Here is an 18,637-nt window from a genome sequence, read left to right as displayed (position 1 = left end):
CATATAATGATATTGTATATAATAAAATAATTTTCTTTTATATTTCTTTTAGAAAATTTGTCTATATTCTTTTGTTCTCTGGAGGAGGGGAATAATAGCCCTGTGATTTCACAGAAACACATGGCATAGAAAACTCCCAGTGAGGGGACTCTTCTCCCAACACAGACTGTTGACTGTTCCACAACTTACACTTGTAACGAATTATCTGGGCTCTAACAGGTTAAGCAACTTGCCTAGATAGGGTCCCATAGTCAGCGTGTGTAAGGGTTAGGATCTGAACCTATGTCTTCTTGCTTTCAATATCAACTCTCTCCAGACACTATGCCATAGCTGCCTCTAAAATCTTTAGGCCTAATATTGTAAAAATGGTATTTTAAAATTATGCCAGACTTTTTTTTTTAAAGAAAGAAATAATTTTTCTATCACTTACAAAGAAAAGGTCAACAGAAGGTCTGATTTTAAAAACCTAACCATCTTAAATACTTCCTTGGTTATTATGATGCCACACAGATGCAAATATCAGGCACATTACACGTATGAGTAAAAGTAAAACCAGATCTAAATATGATATTGGGGAAAAATTTAAATAATTTACTTCTTATAATCTTAAATATTTCATTAGTTATGTAATTTCTGGTCTGAACTAAGCAAATCAAAAGCAGATTTCCGTCTGTTAAATACCACAGCCAAACCAAATTTAATCTACCTAAAGATGACTGAATATATCCTTTTTAGGGAAAAATACATAAAAGGTTTTCTAAAAGATTCAATTTTATATCAGTTGAAAATTCTGACAGATTTAAAACATGTAAACTATAAAGCAAAGGCATTATAACCAAGATCATTATTGTTTTGCTTATATTCTAAAACTCAACAGTTGTTTTTTTTTTTATTTTACCTTCTATATTTATATTTCCATTTTCTTTTATCCTTTTTTTTATTTTTGGCCCAGACCTGTAATTTAATAGGCAGAGGGAACTCAAGGGGACACTCTCTCTATCAAGAGAGATTAAAAACCGTTCTTCATGAAACTGAAATGCATAGAGTTGCTTTAAATGGCTTGCCACATAACCATAACGTTAAAAGTGGCAAGACTTAAACCTAAGCTCTTCCTGACTTTGACACTTTGACTGACTTCCAACTCTTATCTAGTTATACGTCATGGCCTCTCTAGCTGCAACAACATTAGCTATTCTAATCAGTTTTCGATTTTCCCTGCCTTATTTTAAGCAATTTCAATATCTGAAAGAATTCACAATGTCACTAAGGTGACTCCATCATAACTAACCTGTGTCCTCTAATCCGATGCTATTCTTGTTTACATTCTTCCAATTTAATGCAACTTAACAAACATTTTATCGAGTGCCAATTACCTGCAAAGCATTGTCAGAGGCATTAAAAATACAAAGACAAAATTAAACAGTTACTGCCCTGAGAGAGGTTACATAATCTTTCACAGAGTATCTACCTACACAATGGAGACTTTGCCTTGATTCTTATACGTCATGCAGGACTTGAACTATCTGCTATCCTTCACTTTCATATACCTTTCTTTACATAAGCAATCACATCCTTTTGTGGTCATTCATGTCCTTGAGGATGTCCTTCTCTACTTCCTTTGTACAAGTTTTTAATAATAGTATGCTACAGGCTACTTATGGGTACAATATAGTTCTTTGATCTCCTTGGGGTTAACAACAATTTTGATTCTTTTTATAAATTAAAATTCATTTTCAATCAGCAAAAATCCACCTTTTCTCCCTATCTTCCCATCCCCAAAGAGAAAGAACATGTTACAAACACATATAGTCAATCGAAACAAATCCTCACATTGTCCATGTCCAAAAAAAAATGTCTCATTCTGAACTCTTAGGTCGGTCAACTTTCTGTCAGGAGGCTGGTTGCATTGTGTCGATCAGAGTTCCTAAGTCTTTGCCTTTTCAATATTGTTATTATTGTATAAACTGTTCTCCCAGTTCTGCAAACTTCACTTTGCATCAGTTCATAAAGTTTTTTTTCTGAAACCATTCCCTTCATTCATTATTTTTATGGAACAATGATAGTCTATCACACTAATATACAATAATTTATCCCTCAATAATTTATTCATTTTATTGGGAGAAAAGAAGATGTACACTGATAAATAAACACAAAATATATGTAAGGTATAGAATCTCACAAGAATAACAACTGCAACGTTGACAATGGTCCCTTTTGAGCCTCTTGCCATATCAGAAATACACCTGCATCACAAAGCCAAGGGACTCTTATAGCCAGATTTTATAGGACCCTGACCACGTGTCCCTGTCTCCAGTCTTTCCTCATTTTAACCCATCCTCTAAAATACTGCCAGAGTAATCTACCTAATGCACAGTTCAACCACATCATGTTCCTTTTTCAAAACCTCCAGTGGTGTTCCACTGACCAAATCAAGTCCAAACACCTTATCCCTGATTTCAAAGCCCTCAACGAGGTCTGACTCTACACTACCAAACCATGCTTCACATGCTATACAGATATCTACCTCATCTCCCACTCCATGCCACACTCCTATTCCACCACCATTGTTCTGGTAACAGTAATCAAATCAATGCCAGCATTGTTAATTGCACAGGCATGACAATCACCTGCCCTATGGCTCCACTCACCACCCCCATGGCTCCCCAGATCCACACACTCTTTCCTGGTCACTACTCCCTATATGTGTAAATAGAATACAAGCTCTTTAAGGACTGGAACTCTCATTTGTGTATTTATATCCCTGGCACCTAATAGGAGCTTTATAAATGCATTTGAGTCGTTAGCATCAGTTTTCTTTCCCAAGAGAAGATTCATAGAAACATTAATGGCACAATGATAAACACTTAAAAATAGGTTAGGTTTAATGTTTGTATCTAAAATCTGTTAAACTCTCTTTCCCCTAAAACCAATGTGTAGTGCCTGTAAGAGAAACATACACACATTTCTCTCATTTAATTTCACCAAAACTCATCAAAATGTTATTCTGAAGATACTTTCTCATGTTCAAGGAGTCTTGTGATTCATTTCAAAGTAAAATTATTTTTCTTAGAAAAATGAAGTAATCATTTTTCACAAGGAAAAGAACTTCCAAACTGCAAAAGATATGACTTCACAGTTAAAAATCTAAAGCCTGGGAGGCTCTGGATATTTAGTTCTTAAAAAGAGAGGCCAAAATGCAGACACCAGAAGTAGAGTTATCCAACACAGTACAGACAGTTTCCAATTTACAAATAGGTTGTGCTCCAAAAATTTACTCTTAAGTCATCTATTTGGAACTGAGGGCAAATTTCCCCTCTAAACAATTTTATAGATAATACTTAGGTTCCCAGGCTAACCCACAAAACTTATTTAACTCATAATGTACTTCAAGTAGAGTAATAATACTTTCGTTTTATAGGACATATTATATAACAATGAGGTTTTTTGCTAAAGGAAAACAGTTTTGATTTCCAAACTGGGATTCTGAGAATACCTGCTTGTCAGAAGGGCACAAGCTAGGACTCTCAGGACATGCCACATTACCTGGGTTTGAGCAGGCACTTTCCCTGTGTTTTCAGACATAATTTCAAAGGTTATACTTTTGGAAGTGTATCTTGAAATCACCTCCATATTCCTGACTCCTAGGATGACTCTGACTCGTAACAATTACCTACTCCTCCAGATCTTCCCTGACTCTACCTGACAGCTAGAGTTGCCTTCCCCTTAAGACTAAGCATTAAATTTGAAAATCAACATACTGCTATCCCCAGAAACATTTCTAGCTGTCTTCCTGCTTACATCCACGACAAAGTCAAAATGGAACCCATCTAAACAAGCATCCAAATAATCCATATATAAAAAAATGTAGCCAAAGGTGTTCACTACTTATGGAGGATGTCATACACAAATTTCAAACTGAAAAGATTCTGTTCAGATATTGATATATTCTAGAGGCTTCAATTAATGGATGATAAATATTGTGTGGATCCTATCAAGCCCCTGAATATTACATGGCCTCCACAATAAAATCCATGACTCTTCATAAGATTGCCCTAACAATCTATATACAAGAAAAACTATTATTTTGAATTATCAACAATCAATTCCATAAGATTTTGAGTTTTTAATTTTTCTCCCCCTCCCTTCCCACCTCGGTACATAATCTGGATTTTACTAAGATAGAGCTGTTATGAACCACCCAGAGACCCTCTGTGCAAGTTTCACATGAAATAGTAGTGGCACGAATTCCAAATGTTTGAGATGCAGGGTGATAGGAACAAAACCTATTAAGTCTGAAGGAGCAATTGAGTATGTGCAGGTATTTATCTCCAAGACTGTGTCACACACTGGTTCCAGAAGCGCAACAGGTTGTCAGAGAGTACGTCTGGGCAGTCCTCCTCAGGGTGAGAGGAGGCAGACACATGAACGTCACCAAGCTAAAGCCACTCCCAGGCCTGTACACATTTCTTTATCTGCTCACAGTAGTTTCTCACTGTTGTTAAGGGATGCACTAATTTTTCTCCTCCTCTTCCTTCTTCGTGTCTGTTCAGCTGTCCAGTTCCCTCTTCTCATCCTCCAGCCTTATGCCTGGCATTGGCTCTGACAACTACCACTATGCCCAAGAAGGATTCACAGGGTCACAGAGTACATATCCAATCAGCAGCATATTTTCAAGCAGCATATTTCACAAGAGATATCATAAAGAAAACATATAACCAGAAAAAGTGATAAGCTAGTCATGGACAAGAGTGAAAAATAACACACAGTCAGCCAGAGTGCTCTACTAAAAAGAACTAGAAGAAAAGCCACTGAGAAGATTCTCTGTAGAGGATCTAAAGAAGAAAATGGATTAGAAGACAACGGGAAAAGGTGTAGACAGCTTCTAATTCATACCAATGAAGGGATAACTACACTCAATGAGATCACAGATCCACTGAGGCAATTAAAAAAGCCTATAATTGTCATTTATTTTAAACTTCATACAACTAAAAAATTGCCATAGACTACTGTTAACACTGAAATGACCTAACTAAATCTTAAAAACAGCAACACAGAAGGTCATGTTACTTGTTTCTGTTAAATCAACACAAAATTATACGAAGGATCTGTGACAGTGGCAGTATAGGAGATTCTCAGTATGGAAACACCTTCCATTAAACAGATATCAATCTGATTATTACTTAAGAGATTCATTAAAGCCTAGGGAGCTACCCGAGGCACACAAATAATTCATTTTGTCAAAGGCAAGATTTGAACCAAAGCTTTCCAGACTCCACACCCAGAATATTTACATTGTAACACAATGCCTTTATATTCTAATATTAATTATCCTATAAGAGGATATATATATCATATATGTCCTATATGAAATAGCAGAAACAAAATGTTTTATAATACAGGTTAAGTTTCCAGACTAGCCTGTAAAAGTATATATAATTCGTTGGGCACTCTAACAATAGATATTACACGCAGTCTTCAACTTAAAAACATACTATGTTCCAAAACTTTATTTGCATGTTGGTTACTTAGACTTTGGAATGCCTTTTCCTACAGAAACAATATTATACATGGGGATTGGATTGCCAACAACCTACAAATCTATGTCACCAAAATGGTGATGAATTGGAGTTCTAATAGGACTAGACTGAGTTCTGGATTTTCACATCAGTGGGTCATATGGCTCAAAAGGGACCAGATATGAAGTTAGAAATTCTGGGATGTAAATGGATTGACAGAAGGAAATTCAATCCCTTTTTCAAACACTCTGGAGTTGGCTTTTTGCACTTAGCCATGATGTAATGTCTTATTATTGGTTGAACAACATCTAAATAGACACTTGTGGTTTTTTCTCTTCATAATATAAATTTTTCTTAAAATGAGCAAATGGACTGTGCCCATTTCCACCTCTAAATTTTTATATGACATTCACACTTTTGTATTTCATCTAGACATTGAGCATAGGCAAGTCCCAAAATTAAATGGCATTTCAATGCATAATTTTAAAAGAAATTACTTTGCATTAACTAGCATTACAGTGACACAACGAAACTGACTATCAAGCCTAGTTTTCTTTACCTAGGTCAAGTTCTCCCACCCTAACAAATAATCAGCAGGCAATCCAGAGTCCTATTTGCTTACTAACACAGTGATCTCTGGTCTTACCACTGAATAAAGGGATGCAGTCAAAGGTTCCCCAGGTGAGGAAAGCAGATGCTGGGAAAGACAATCAAGCACTCATATTTTACCACTACTTGTGGTTTTTTTCAATAGTCATTATTACAAAGTCATTTCTTTAACTATGATTAATGCAGCTGCCCAACTAGCTGAAATGTATTACATTTCCCGAGTGGAAAAAAGATCCAACTGTCTAACAGACATTTAATAAAACCCTGAATAACAAAAAATAATGGCACCTCTTTGTTGGTGATGGGAATAGAGAGGAAATAATTAGGTCGATAATCTTTTTTCTTTTTATTCTTTTTCTTCATTGGGTCTTCTTTCCCTGGCCCCATATTTTCCTGTCTCCTCTTCGAATTTATTTCAGGTACAACAGGTACTAGAAAAAAAAAATATTCCTCTTAATATAATGTATTCATTAAATAACATGAGGCAAACACATGAATAGGATATATGAAATAACCACCCATTAGTTATGCTGAATATTACTATTTCTTCTCATAAATGATATTCCATCTCTCATTCCCATGCCTTTGTACAAGCTGTCCCCCCATGCCTGAAATGCACCCCCATCTTACCTCTACTTCTTAGAATTTCTAATTCCCTTCTGTGGCATTTAAAAAGGTTCAAGAGACATAATTTTCTGGGTAAATTAATCATTTTATTAATAAAACCAGCATCTTAACAAAAGGATCGTCATTTGGCCACCTCTGTCTTAGATCAAAGACAATCATGGTGAACCGGCTCCTAGTTTTTATGTCCTTCAAAGAGTAGGTGTTCCTCAGGGTGGCAATTAACCCTGACTGGTTAACAATTAATGAGAGGATGGACCTAAACTCCGCGAATTATTCACCTCTTAGCTTAACCCCAACTTTGGGCAATCTATTCAAAAAATCTGTCCCCACCGAAACCTGAGTAGAACACAACAGTTGCCCCACCTGAGTGGGGTCTGAACAAGAACATTAGTCCAATCTTGTTACCAGCAACATCCTTCGAGAGAATGAACTTTTAAAATCAGGACTGTAGAAAAAAGGGGTCACTCTGGATTCCCAAAATCATTGGTTGTTAATAAGCATTTCTCACTTCAAAACTGAGCTCAAATGCCACTTCCTACATGATGCCCTTCTAGATACCCCCAAGAACTAGAGCTCCCTATCACCACGAGGATCAAATACTGAATTCTTTATTTTGTATTCAAAACCCTTCACAACCTATCCCTCCCCCTATCTTTCCCATTTTCTTACTCCTTACATCCCCAACTTAGTCTTCCTGGCCTCTGTACTACTCTACTCTACCTCTTGGCTCCAGGCACTTTCACTGGCTGTCCCACAGACATTCACAGAATGGTCTCCCTCCTCATTTCTGCCTCCTAAACTTCCCTGCCTTTCTTTAAGTACCAGCTAAACTCCCACCTACAGAAAAACTTTCCTGATTCCCCTTAATCTTCTCTCCCTTGATTATTTCAGATTTATCCTGCATTTAGCTTGTTTGCACACGATAATTTTCAAGTTTTCTCCTTCTGTGAGCTCCCTGAGAGTAGGGATTGTTTTTGCCTTTCTTTGTGTCCCCAGCACTTAACCCACAGTGTCTGGCACATAGAAGGTGCTTAATAAATATTTATTCACTAATTACCTTGTATTTATTTGTAGATGTTTCTCCTATGAGAATGTAAGCTCCTTGAGGGCAATGTCTTTATTTTTCTTTGTAACCACAATGTCCAACTACTACATGGAGGAAGTATAGTAGAGTAGAAAGTGTCCTAGTTCTGTAATCTAGATGTTTTGTGTTCAAATTCCACCTGTGAAACTTACCAGCCCTAAGAGATTGGGCAAGTCATGTAAACTTCCTAGACTTCAGTGTCTTTACCTCTAAAATGAGGGGAATGGACCTTGTGGTCTCTAAGGTCCCTTCTAATTCTTGATCTATGACACAATGAAATGCTTATAGTTTGATCGAATCAAAAATATAACAAAAAGGGCTTTCGTAAGATCAACTTTAAATTGGAATAATCATTTGTTTTTATATTCTATAAATTTTAATTAGAGTTAGAGAAGTCTGAGCTGAAAGAAATCTTAGATTTTTAATTGAACCCCTTCATTTCATAGATGAAGATCACACCAAGAGTTTAAGTGAGTTATCTAAGATTATTCAGCTAGCACCTCATACTTCACACACAACAGGCACTTAATAAATAATTGTTGATTGGTTCGATTGAATTAGCTATGAAAACTGATAAAGCAACCCAAAACCAAGCAAATTCTGAACACTTCCTTCTTGTCAGTGTGTATTCATACTATGTAAATATATTTTAATATTAACCCAAATAAAATTTAACAAGACATACCTTTTGAAAAAGTGCTTTTAGGTTTTATATTCCACTTAATTCCAAAAAGATAAAAATTAGGAAGGTAAATCAGCTTCCAAAAAAAAAAAAACCTCCAAATAGCTTATTTCCAACACAAGTAGACAAGATTTGCAAATTAAACACTACTTCCTATTATCTACACCAGTGACACCTTACGCCAATGTAAATAATCAAAAATTGACTAATAATACGTAACACTGAAGTAGTACTCAACAATGAAAGGCAAAAAATACAAGAAAAATATGGCTTCTGACTTCCCAATCAATAATAAGCTCACTAAGATCAAAATCTTCTTGCACTTCTCTACTCAAAGCTAATGCTTGCCTGTCTCTCCAATACTCTTTGTTTTGATACCTCTTCCTCCTGTTGATCTTCTGCCATTTTACTGTATTGTGGAAGTTTAAATAGATAAAATTCAAGCCAGTTAATTTTATGCTCCTATGTCTGGTGAAAGGTTTAACAAGAAAGAAACCTGAAACTTTAACTAAAATATTGTTAGGGAGATGATTTTTACTACTCTTTACTTTCCTTACTATCTCTGTTTCTCAAACACATGAAGAAGACCATGTTGTTCCTGTATTTCATTCCTCTATGAGCAATTTGGGGGTCGGGAGGGAGAGTGGGAAATAAGAAGGTAATAGCTATGTAAAAAGATCTTTAACTTATTCTTTTATTAACAAGAACCTAAATTTAAGTCTTTATATTTTAACATGTTTTAAATGGTGATCTAAGGCATTACTAAAAGCTAGTCTTTCAAGACCAGCCAATTTATACAATTTTGTGTCTGCCTGGATATTAACAGTCTTTAGTTACACTCTAAGTTCAGCTAAGTTTTTTTAAAATCCTACATGCAGAAAACATCATGTCAAATTAATTATATAGCCCATTTCCATCATTAACAGTTCTTGTGTTTAGAGGGATGGATATTAATACTGAAGAATTTATAGGATAAGCTAAAAGAGACCTAAGAGATTATGAAGTCGAGTTACCTCATCTGATAGAGCAAATTGAGCCTAGGGATGAGAGGAAACTTAATAAGCATCTGTTGAATTAAACTGGTTAATTGAATAAGTTTCACATCATTAGGAAACTCCTTGTAGACAGCTTAAATGAGGGATTCATAACCTAGTATCTGTGTTTGCTTTTAATATTTTGATAATTATACTTGAATATAATTTGTTCCCTTCATAATATCATTTTATTTTATGCATTTAAAAACATTATTCTGAGAAAGGGTCCATAGACTTCACCAGATTGCCAAAGCAGTCCATAACACAAAAAAAGGTTTAACCCTCATTCCGCAGTTTATAAACTGCTTTACCTTGGAAAAGGAAAGGGGCAAGGGAAGGGAATAAGTATCTATAATAGAGCCTACTACCTGCCAGGTACATGCCAGGCTATATGTGTTAAGCACATTTTATAAGTATTTATTTGATCCTCATAATAGGATAGGTACTATTATTATCCTCATTTCACAGTTGAGGAAATTGAGGCTCACTCCAGGCACAAACCCTGTTCACAACTAGTTCACAAACTACTCCACCAGTTCCCTCTTGGCTCAGTGAGAAGCAGAAGCATCTGCCACTAATATGATAATAATTTTGTTGTTCTTCAGTTGTTTTTCAGTTGTGTCTGACTCTTTGTGATCCTATTTGGGGTTTTCTTGGCAAAGATACTTGAGTAATTTGCCATTTCCTTCTCCAGCTCATTTGACAGATAAGGAAAGTGAGGCAAACAGGGTTAAGTGACTTGTCACACAACTATTAAGTGGATGAGGTAAAATCTGAATTGAAGTCTTACTGACTCCAGGCCTGGTGCTCTAAACACTGCGCCGTATGAGGATGTTTCATAGTTCTGAGTTTTGAATTAAGTTACTTGTCACCTATTCTCAATGCTGAAAAGCAGAAATTCTTTTTATTTTTCTGAATTGTCTTATTTTTCAATCTTTGAATATAATTTTTCTAGTTTTCAATGGAGGGGAGCTGCAACACAATTTTATTATAGGTCATGGAATTTGACAAAGATTATAAAGGTCTTTTAGAAGCTGAATATAAAAAAAATCCTTTTTTCCTGTTTTATTATAGCCAATGACTCACATTCTATTGAAGCCGTTTATTTTGCTTACTCAATGTGTAACAGCTGAAAATTGTCCTTTCTGACCTTTATTTCTGTCATAGTTCTAGCTCTATAGTCTCACTCTTGAGGGATGAATTAGCTATCAAGTACAAGGAAAGCCTGGGGAAAGTTAATCCATCAGTGCCCTTGCAGAGTTCCCCATCTGCTCTGAGGTTATAGCACTAACTCTTCATTCAACTCAGCATTCCTAAGTAAATAAAAAGGCTCAACCTCTCAAGGTATTCTATCCTAGGATTAAACCTAAAAAGCATTATTAATCTTCCTGACCCAGATCTTGTTGTGTGCAAAACTGAAGTCCACAGACTCTCTTAGGATCAATAAAGAAGACCCTCTTGATTAGTTATCTGACAAGACAGGCTGGGCCATGTTCATAAATAGTGCTTTGCTTGGCCACTATAAGAGCTATGTCATCAAATTTCAACAGATTTTTGAAGACCTACAATATAGACTAAAGCCATCCATCAGCAAATCAGTAGCTCCCACAAAAATGTGACTTGGTCCTAGACTACATATAACCAATCAAGTTGTGAATATTCAGGCCTTAGAAGTATGAAGAGATGACCTTGGTGGTCAAGTTCCAGAAGGGCCTCAACAAAACTATCTATAATGAATTCCCTGAGGTCATCATGTCCTTATCTGGCCTTTGGAATGAGGTCTAACTAAACTTCTCATCTAGGGCCTTTCATGGAGTCTACATCTTGTTCACTTACTATGCCATCTGTACTTATGGCAGAAGTAGGTGAGGCTTGTTTTACCATCTCCAAGGTAATGAAATTGGAAATAAGGTAGTTCCATCCATCTTTCCTTGGTGGAATTCCAAGCGAATCTGGATCTTCAGCTAAGCAGGGCATAACCAGGAAGCTACCAGAACAAATTATTAGATTGATATAAAAGGGATAATTTGGCTTCTCTACCTTAGAAAAACTCCCAGAACATGAGCTAATTGCTTTCAGGGTCCCACCTAAGTCATAATCCCTACTTCTCAATCCAGTGGCTGTCCAGCAAGTTCCACCTCTCAAACAGGTATATACATAATTCTCAGCTATGATGGACTCCAGAAATCTGGAAGATTTTACTAAACAGATTTGGTAAAGAATATCACTGACTCATAGTCCAAAGCTAAGTGAAGTTTTCAAGACCATTAATGTCTACACCTTGTTCTCAACCATTAATATATAGCTCAGAACCTGTCAGTCTTCCTTTTCCAAATGATCCTTAATAATCCAGAGGCTGAAATAACATTACCCAACTACCACATGAAATACCTAGGAACTAACTTCACAACCACCTATCAAGTGAGGGACTGGATTAAATGATTTATAAGGTTTCTTCAAGCTCTAAATCCTGTAATGCGATGAACCGCTATCCTTGTAACAAACCTATAAGCGTATCTTTTTAGTCTAAATCTCTAAATTAAAATATATTAAAGAATAAGAAAAAATTAGTCTTTGCAACTTACTAAATGCTTTACATTCCATTGTTTGTAAGTACAGATTATCAACAAAAATCTCTATTCACATAATATTAAAGATTATTAGTTCAATCCTTTCATTTTGCAGATGAGGAAATTACTTAGACTCAAAGATGTTACATGCATGACACAGGAGACTCAGAGTCAAACCTTACATCAAACCATCAAAGCATCCTGAACTTTTGATCTGATTATTTTCATGTTTTGGTTTCTATGAAGGGTTTCTTTCCAAATAATTTATTTACAAGTGCTCAAATTTAAGTCATAATGATATCTAATAAATTCAACAAATTCAACTGAACATTTGATTTTCCTTAATAAAACAGCCACTTTAATCAAGTCTTATTAAACTTGTTCACTAGCAAAAACTATAATACATTCTGATTCATCACATTTAAATCTTTACCTTAAAAATGCTTATGGATTACTATTTTCAATTGAAATTTTTTAACTGAAATTTCTTTCATCAACATTTTTAGGGAATTGTGGCAGAACCTTTTTTGTTGAAAGCAATTTATGTGTTTTCTTGCTTTTTTTTAAATGGACCTAAAACCATTCCCAAAATCCTAATAAGTTATCAATAACCAAAAATATTTTGAAACAGGTCAATAAACATTAGACACCTACCATGTTTCAAACATTCTAATGAGTGCTAGGAATACAAAAAACCCCTCAAAGAGCTTACCATATAATGGGGGAGATAACAAGCAAAGAAATATGAACAAATAAGCTATATACAGGACAAATAGGAAGTAAATGAGAGGGAGGGAGAGAGAGAAAGAGAGCAGGCATTAGTATTGAGAGGGGTTGGGAAAGCTGGGACTTAAGGAAGTCAAAGAAGCTATTAGAGATGAGGAGGAAGGACATATCTAAGCATGGGGGGGGGAGAGAGAGAGAAAATGCCTGGGATTGAAAGATATTGCTTTTTTATATACTGGTTTGTTTTTTTTCTTGTGAGGCAATTGGAGTTAAGTGACTTGCCCAGAGTGACATTGCTAGTGAGTATTATGTGTCTGAGGCCATATGTGAACTCAGGTCCTACTGACTCCAGGACCAGTGCTCTATCCACTGCACCACGTAGCTGCCCCCCTGGGATTGAAAGATGTAATGTTTGTGGGACAGCAAGAAAGGACAGTGTCACTGGATTGAAGAGTATTTAGCAGGGATTAAGATCTAAGTCTGGAAAGATAGGAGACAGTTATGAAAAGCTTTGAATGTCCAACAGTTCTGTATTTGATTCTGGAGGTGACAGGGAACCAACCACTCAAGCTTATTGAGTGGGGGAAGTGATAAGAAGCGGGTGTGTAACATGGTCAGATCTTCATTTTAGGTAAATCACTTTGGTGGCTAAATGGAAGAGGAATGGGAGTGAGAGGAGATACAGGAAGACTCACCAGCAGGATATTGCAGTAGTCCAGGTATGTGGTCATGAAGACCTGCACAGCAGGATGGTAGCAGTGTCAGAGGAGAGAAAGGATGTTACAAAGGTGAAACTGACAGACCTTGGCAACAGGTTGGAAATGGGGAGTGAGAAATAGTGAGGAGTTGAAGATGATGCCTAAGTTGTGAGTCTATGGGACTGGGAGGGTAGTATTTCCCTCTATTGTAATAAAGAGGGCCAGGATGTGGAGAGAATTTAGGAGGAAAGATAACGAGTATGATTTTGGACATGTTGAGTTTAACATGTCCATTGGACATCCAGTTCAAGATGTCTGAAAGGCTGCTGGAAATGAGAGATTGGACATCAACAAAGAGATACGTAAGGCAAGACAGGTAGAACTATCAGACTCTAGTTTTAGAGAGTTCCTGGAGTACTGAGATGTTAAGAGACTTGTCTATGATCACTCTCTCTAGTATATATCAGAGGCATAACTTGAATCCAGATCTTCCTGATTCCAAAACCTGCCCTCTATTCAATACACTACACAGCCTTGATTAAATGATCAAGTTCCTGAAAATTACAGCAATTTTTACAAAATGATCTTAAAATCTATTAACTTCCACAGATTAGATCTCTAGCATAGCATGTGCCAGTGGAAAATCTACCAAGTTATTACATGTATTAATAGTTGAGAACTCTTAATTCAATTTACTTTTTTAGGATAGTATTGGAAATGGGCGATTATGCACCTTTAAGAGAGTCTTAAGAGAGTTGTCTAGAGACTTAAGTAGTTAAGTGATTTGCCCAGGGTCACACGGACAGTATGTATCAGAGGTAGATCTTGAATCCAGGTCATCTTAGCTTGTAGATCAGGTCTCCCATACACCACACTGACTCTTGTTACATGTTATTATATGAATATATTTCTCAGTAAACATGAAAAAAATAAACTACAAACTATAAAATTCTTTGACAGTTTTATAAGATATGTATACATGAAAGATTTTAAAATAAAGTATTTTCTAATTAGCATGTTAGCTAACATACAGGAGTAATTATTTTCTGTGCCTGTTAAATCACCAATGCTGGTTATAAAATGTTATTTAGAGTATATTTATGATTATTTTAATTAAAATAACAATATACTGGAAATTTACACTCAGGAATAGAAGATAATTAAAATAATTCTCTCTCTAGATACTTTTGTTTTGAACTTTACTACATAAATAATTGCAATGTTGATATCCATAAGGCTGAGTCTCTTAAAGACCTGGCTTAAGTAAACCAAATAAGGGAAACATTCTACAGATTCATCTATGTAGAAGAATATATATAGAAGCAATACCATACAGTTTAAATAGTACAGGGGCTTTATAGATTCCCACAATTTTCTATTTCTTAACCACCACCTACATCATCTACCTGCATAACTCTTACACGAGAACAATGCCAATGGAGCACTAAGATTCTGATGTTTCATGATTCTCTTTCAAATAGACTAAGGAATAAAAGGGAATTTTCCCCCTTCTGTTTCCAGAGGGCAGTATGTTATGTCCCACTCAACAGAGAAGAGTGAATTTGGATCTATTTCTATCTACTGTTTGCTCTAAGAGAATATTTTTGGTATATATACATATATATACACATATATACATATAAATCTATTGTACTGAAGTTTGTATAACTCTTCATGTTTTATAAACAAAAGATGTGCCATCTTCTTTAAACAGACTAGAATATCTTGTGCCTAATTTTGACTGCAAAACAGTAAGTGTTCTACATTTTGCCAACGCTGGGCCAAAGAGTTCAGAAAGGCGAACTTCCCTACTGGCAGAGTTCCTTTCCCATGACAGCCTTCCCAGGATAGCCTCAGAAGTCAAATTTCATGAGACTTCCAGTGGCTAAAACTAAAGAAAGAATTGAAAGGCAGGCTCATCACAGTCATCAAAATCTTTGTATTCAGTTTCTCATTCAAGATCTCCCAAGATGACTTATAACTGGGTATTAGAACTCCCTGTATAATTTTAACACTCCTGGATTCTAAATATTATCGAAACAGGAAGACTGGCTAAATTTACCCAGTGTGCCCTTTGTTATCCCTTCCACCCCTAATTTATCTGTACATTAAAGAAAGGATTAGTTTTTTCTGGTTGTGGAGTTGAATTTTACTGTTTTGGCCAAAAGCTAAGGCTACTTAGTAACAAACATCTGCGAGTTTTTAAAATAGAATTCAAAAACTGACATTTTGTGATACAGTTTTCTGATTTTGAATATTTGTGGGGAAAAAGCTTTATTTAAAATAACAGTTGGGGGAAAAAAGGTCAGAGGTATCAGAACTTCAGACAAGTCTTACAGAAGCCACAGAACAAAACTATTTTTCATTTTGTTGTTTCTTCATTCACTTTTTATCTTGTTTAAAGGCTGAAGGTTTACGTAAAATCTTAATTTTTTATTTTATGTCTGATTTCCTTTGTCTCTACTTCCACACCAGATACTAAGTTACAAGTTAGCATACTTCTTTTTTTTATTATAAACTTAATACTAACATCAATTTAGTCATTAAGTTATACATAATTATATATATATAACTTAGAAATGTTTTTGGTGGGAAGAAAATATTAATGGTATATTAATGGCCTGAGCAAATGCTACTAACACAGAACTTTTATTCCTTTACACACATTATTTCATATGTTGGAAGTAGTACATGTATTATCCCTCTTTCCTAGATAAGAACTTTGAGACAGACTCAGGGAAGTTAAATGATTTATCTAGGGTCACAGAGATAACCAAGGGAAGAGCCAGGACTCAAATCCAAGTCTCTAACTCCAAATACAGTGTCATTTCCATCATACTATGCACTATCCCTCTATAATATGAATAGCAGGAATAGTCAATTTACCAATGGGTTGTGTTTCAAAAGTTTGTACATCAGCTGTCAGAATTCAAGTCCACGATTTACCATTTAAACAATGTTAGAAATGGTAGATTCCCAGACCGCCTGAGCATGTTAATTCACCCTACTGGAGAACAATTAGACCCATATTATAATTTAAATAGGATTGTGTTTTAAATATGCTAACCAGGGAATCAGTGTGATGCCATAGAAAGATATGGAATCTAGATTTGGAGTCAGAGAACCTGAATTCCAATCCTGGCTTTACAATTTCTACCTCTGTGACCTTGGGCACACACAACCTTCTCAACTCTAAAATGAGAGATCTGGATGACCTTAACTGGCTCTTACAACACCTTAAATATTTCTTTCCATCTCTAAATCTATGACACAAACCCAGGCTTATTTCTTTTTCAGTCTGCACGAGAAAAAGTATTTTGTGGTGCATAGTGAAAGGTAAATAGGATACTACATACATACTCCCATCTATCTCCTATCTTTTCTGATACAGCCACTTTATGGAAGGGAGAATGGGATAGCTCAGCGACTGTTTCTTCCTCCCCACCCCACAGGGTTACTGGGTAGCCTGTAAATGGAGGAGGGAACACTGCCATTGGCAAACACTTCTCATTCTGGAAGTACACGAGTAGAGGGTGTTTTACTTAAACATTTTATTTTTACTGAACTATAATTTCATTGCTGTAAGACAGTGGTTCTCAATGTGTGGTCAACATAGCCCTGAAAGTCCCCAAGACCCTCTGGAGAGGTCCACAGAATCAAATTATTTTCACAATAATATGAAGACATTATTTACCTATTAAAATACTCCTTCCTTTTTCAACTACTTATTTGTGAGATTTTCTTAATGTACTTCAACCAAAACAACAGACTGAAACAGATAGATATGAGTCTAGCTGTCTTGTATTGAGCCAGACACGAAAAAGATTTGCAAAAATATGTAAAACAATGATCTTCCCACTAATTTTTTTATTTTGAAAAAAATGTTCATTAAAATATTATTTATGTTAACACATTTTATTTCAAATGAATATTTTAAAGGTTTATCTGTTTTAATTTCTAATACAGTAAATATTAATAGATATAACTAACATGAACAAAAGCTTTTTGAGGTCGTCAGTAATTTTTAACAATGTTTTACCTTTTTAGGGTCCCAAGACTAACAAGTCTGAAAACTTCTAGTGGTAGGAAGACCCTGCCTGATAAAGACTTTCTTCTTCCAATGCAGAACCATACCTCTATGCCTGCTAAGATCAGAGATCACAGCGTCACTGACTTACACCTGTCAGGGATTTTAGAGGCCATCAAGCCCAAATGCTTTCACTTTACAGATTAAGAGAGTACTCCAGGTCCTATCCATTCTACCAAGCTGACTTTAGAGTCTTCATGAGTTGCCTATCTGGGGCACTAAGAGTCTGTCCAGGATCACATAACCAATATGTGTCAGAAACAGGACTTAGATCCAGGTCTTCAAGACACTGAGACCAGGTCTCTATCCTCTACGCCATGCTGCCTCTCTTCTTAAATATTAATCAGAGGAAGGAAGTATTTTAATTTTATATTCAAATTAGAAAAGCAAATGATGCCACAGGGAACCAATCAACAAATCTGATATTTTCAAATCTAAGTTCATGTGATTAGCAAATAAAAAACAAGGAGAAAAGTATTGCAGAAGAGTGCTCTTTCCAAATGCTTATAAATAATAAGTAACAGAATTTACACTGGCACTGAGGATCCAAAAAAGACTGCCCTAACGGTTTTCTTAGATAAGAGGATACTGTCAACTCTACATACCTGCAACAGCTACGAATTCACAAACAGAATTCTTCAACAAACTTGTGCTATAAAGCAGATTTAACGCACTTAAAAAGCACAGAATTTGAAATTGGAAGACTGGGTTTGAATGCTAGCAATATCACATCTGTGTGATTCTGAAGTCTGTTTCTTATATCTAAAACATCTGAGATAAGTATACTTAATATTAGCCTCTCTTGAGTTGTTTCCTTATCTAGAAAATGGGACTGATAGTACTTTAAAAAATAATCTTTAAAGTACAGTGCATTTTAAAATATTAACGCTCTCAGTCCATTTTCTCACTCATAAAATGAGTGGCAAGGCTTCCACAGCTAAACGTATGATTCTAACTAGTGACAGAGCAGATATGGCCCCTTCTTAGTTCATTTTTCTTTTTTA

At 35.6% G+C, this 18,637-nt stretch overlaps 1 protein-coding gene across 1 annotated transcript in view; it reads right to left on the bottom strand.

The window, feature by feature from the left end:
- AKAP7 (A-kinase anchoring protein 7) overlaps positions 1–18,637 on the bottom strand; it is a 150,387-nt gene that overhangs the window by 121,639 nt on the left and 10,111 nt on the right. Inside the window, 1 exon segment of the mRNA XM_027848585.1 lies at positions 6,414–6,556. Within this exon segment, the coding sequence (XP_027704386.1) occupies positions 6,414–6,556 (143 nt within the window).

Source organism: Vombatus ursinus, unplaced genomic scaffold, assembly GCF_900497805.2.
Source record: "Vombatus ursinus unplaced genomic scaffold, bare-nosed wombat genome assembly UNPS02006779.1, whole genome shotgun sequence".
In the NCBI taxonomy this organism is placed as follows: Eukaryota; Metazoa; Chordata; class Mammalia; order Diprotodontia; family Vombatidae; genus Vombatus; species Vombatus ursinus.
The sequence above is the reverse complement of the archived record's forward strand: the minus strand, read 5'-3'. Positions and strand labels throughout refer to the sequence as shown.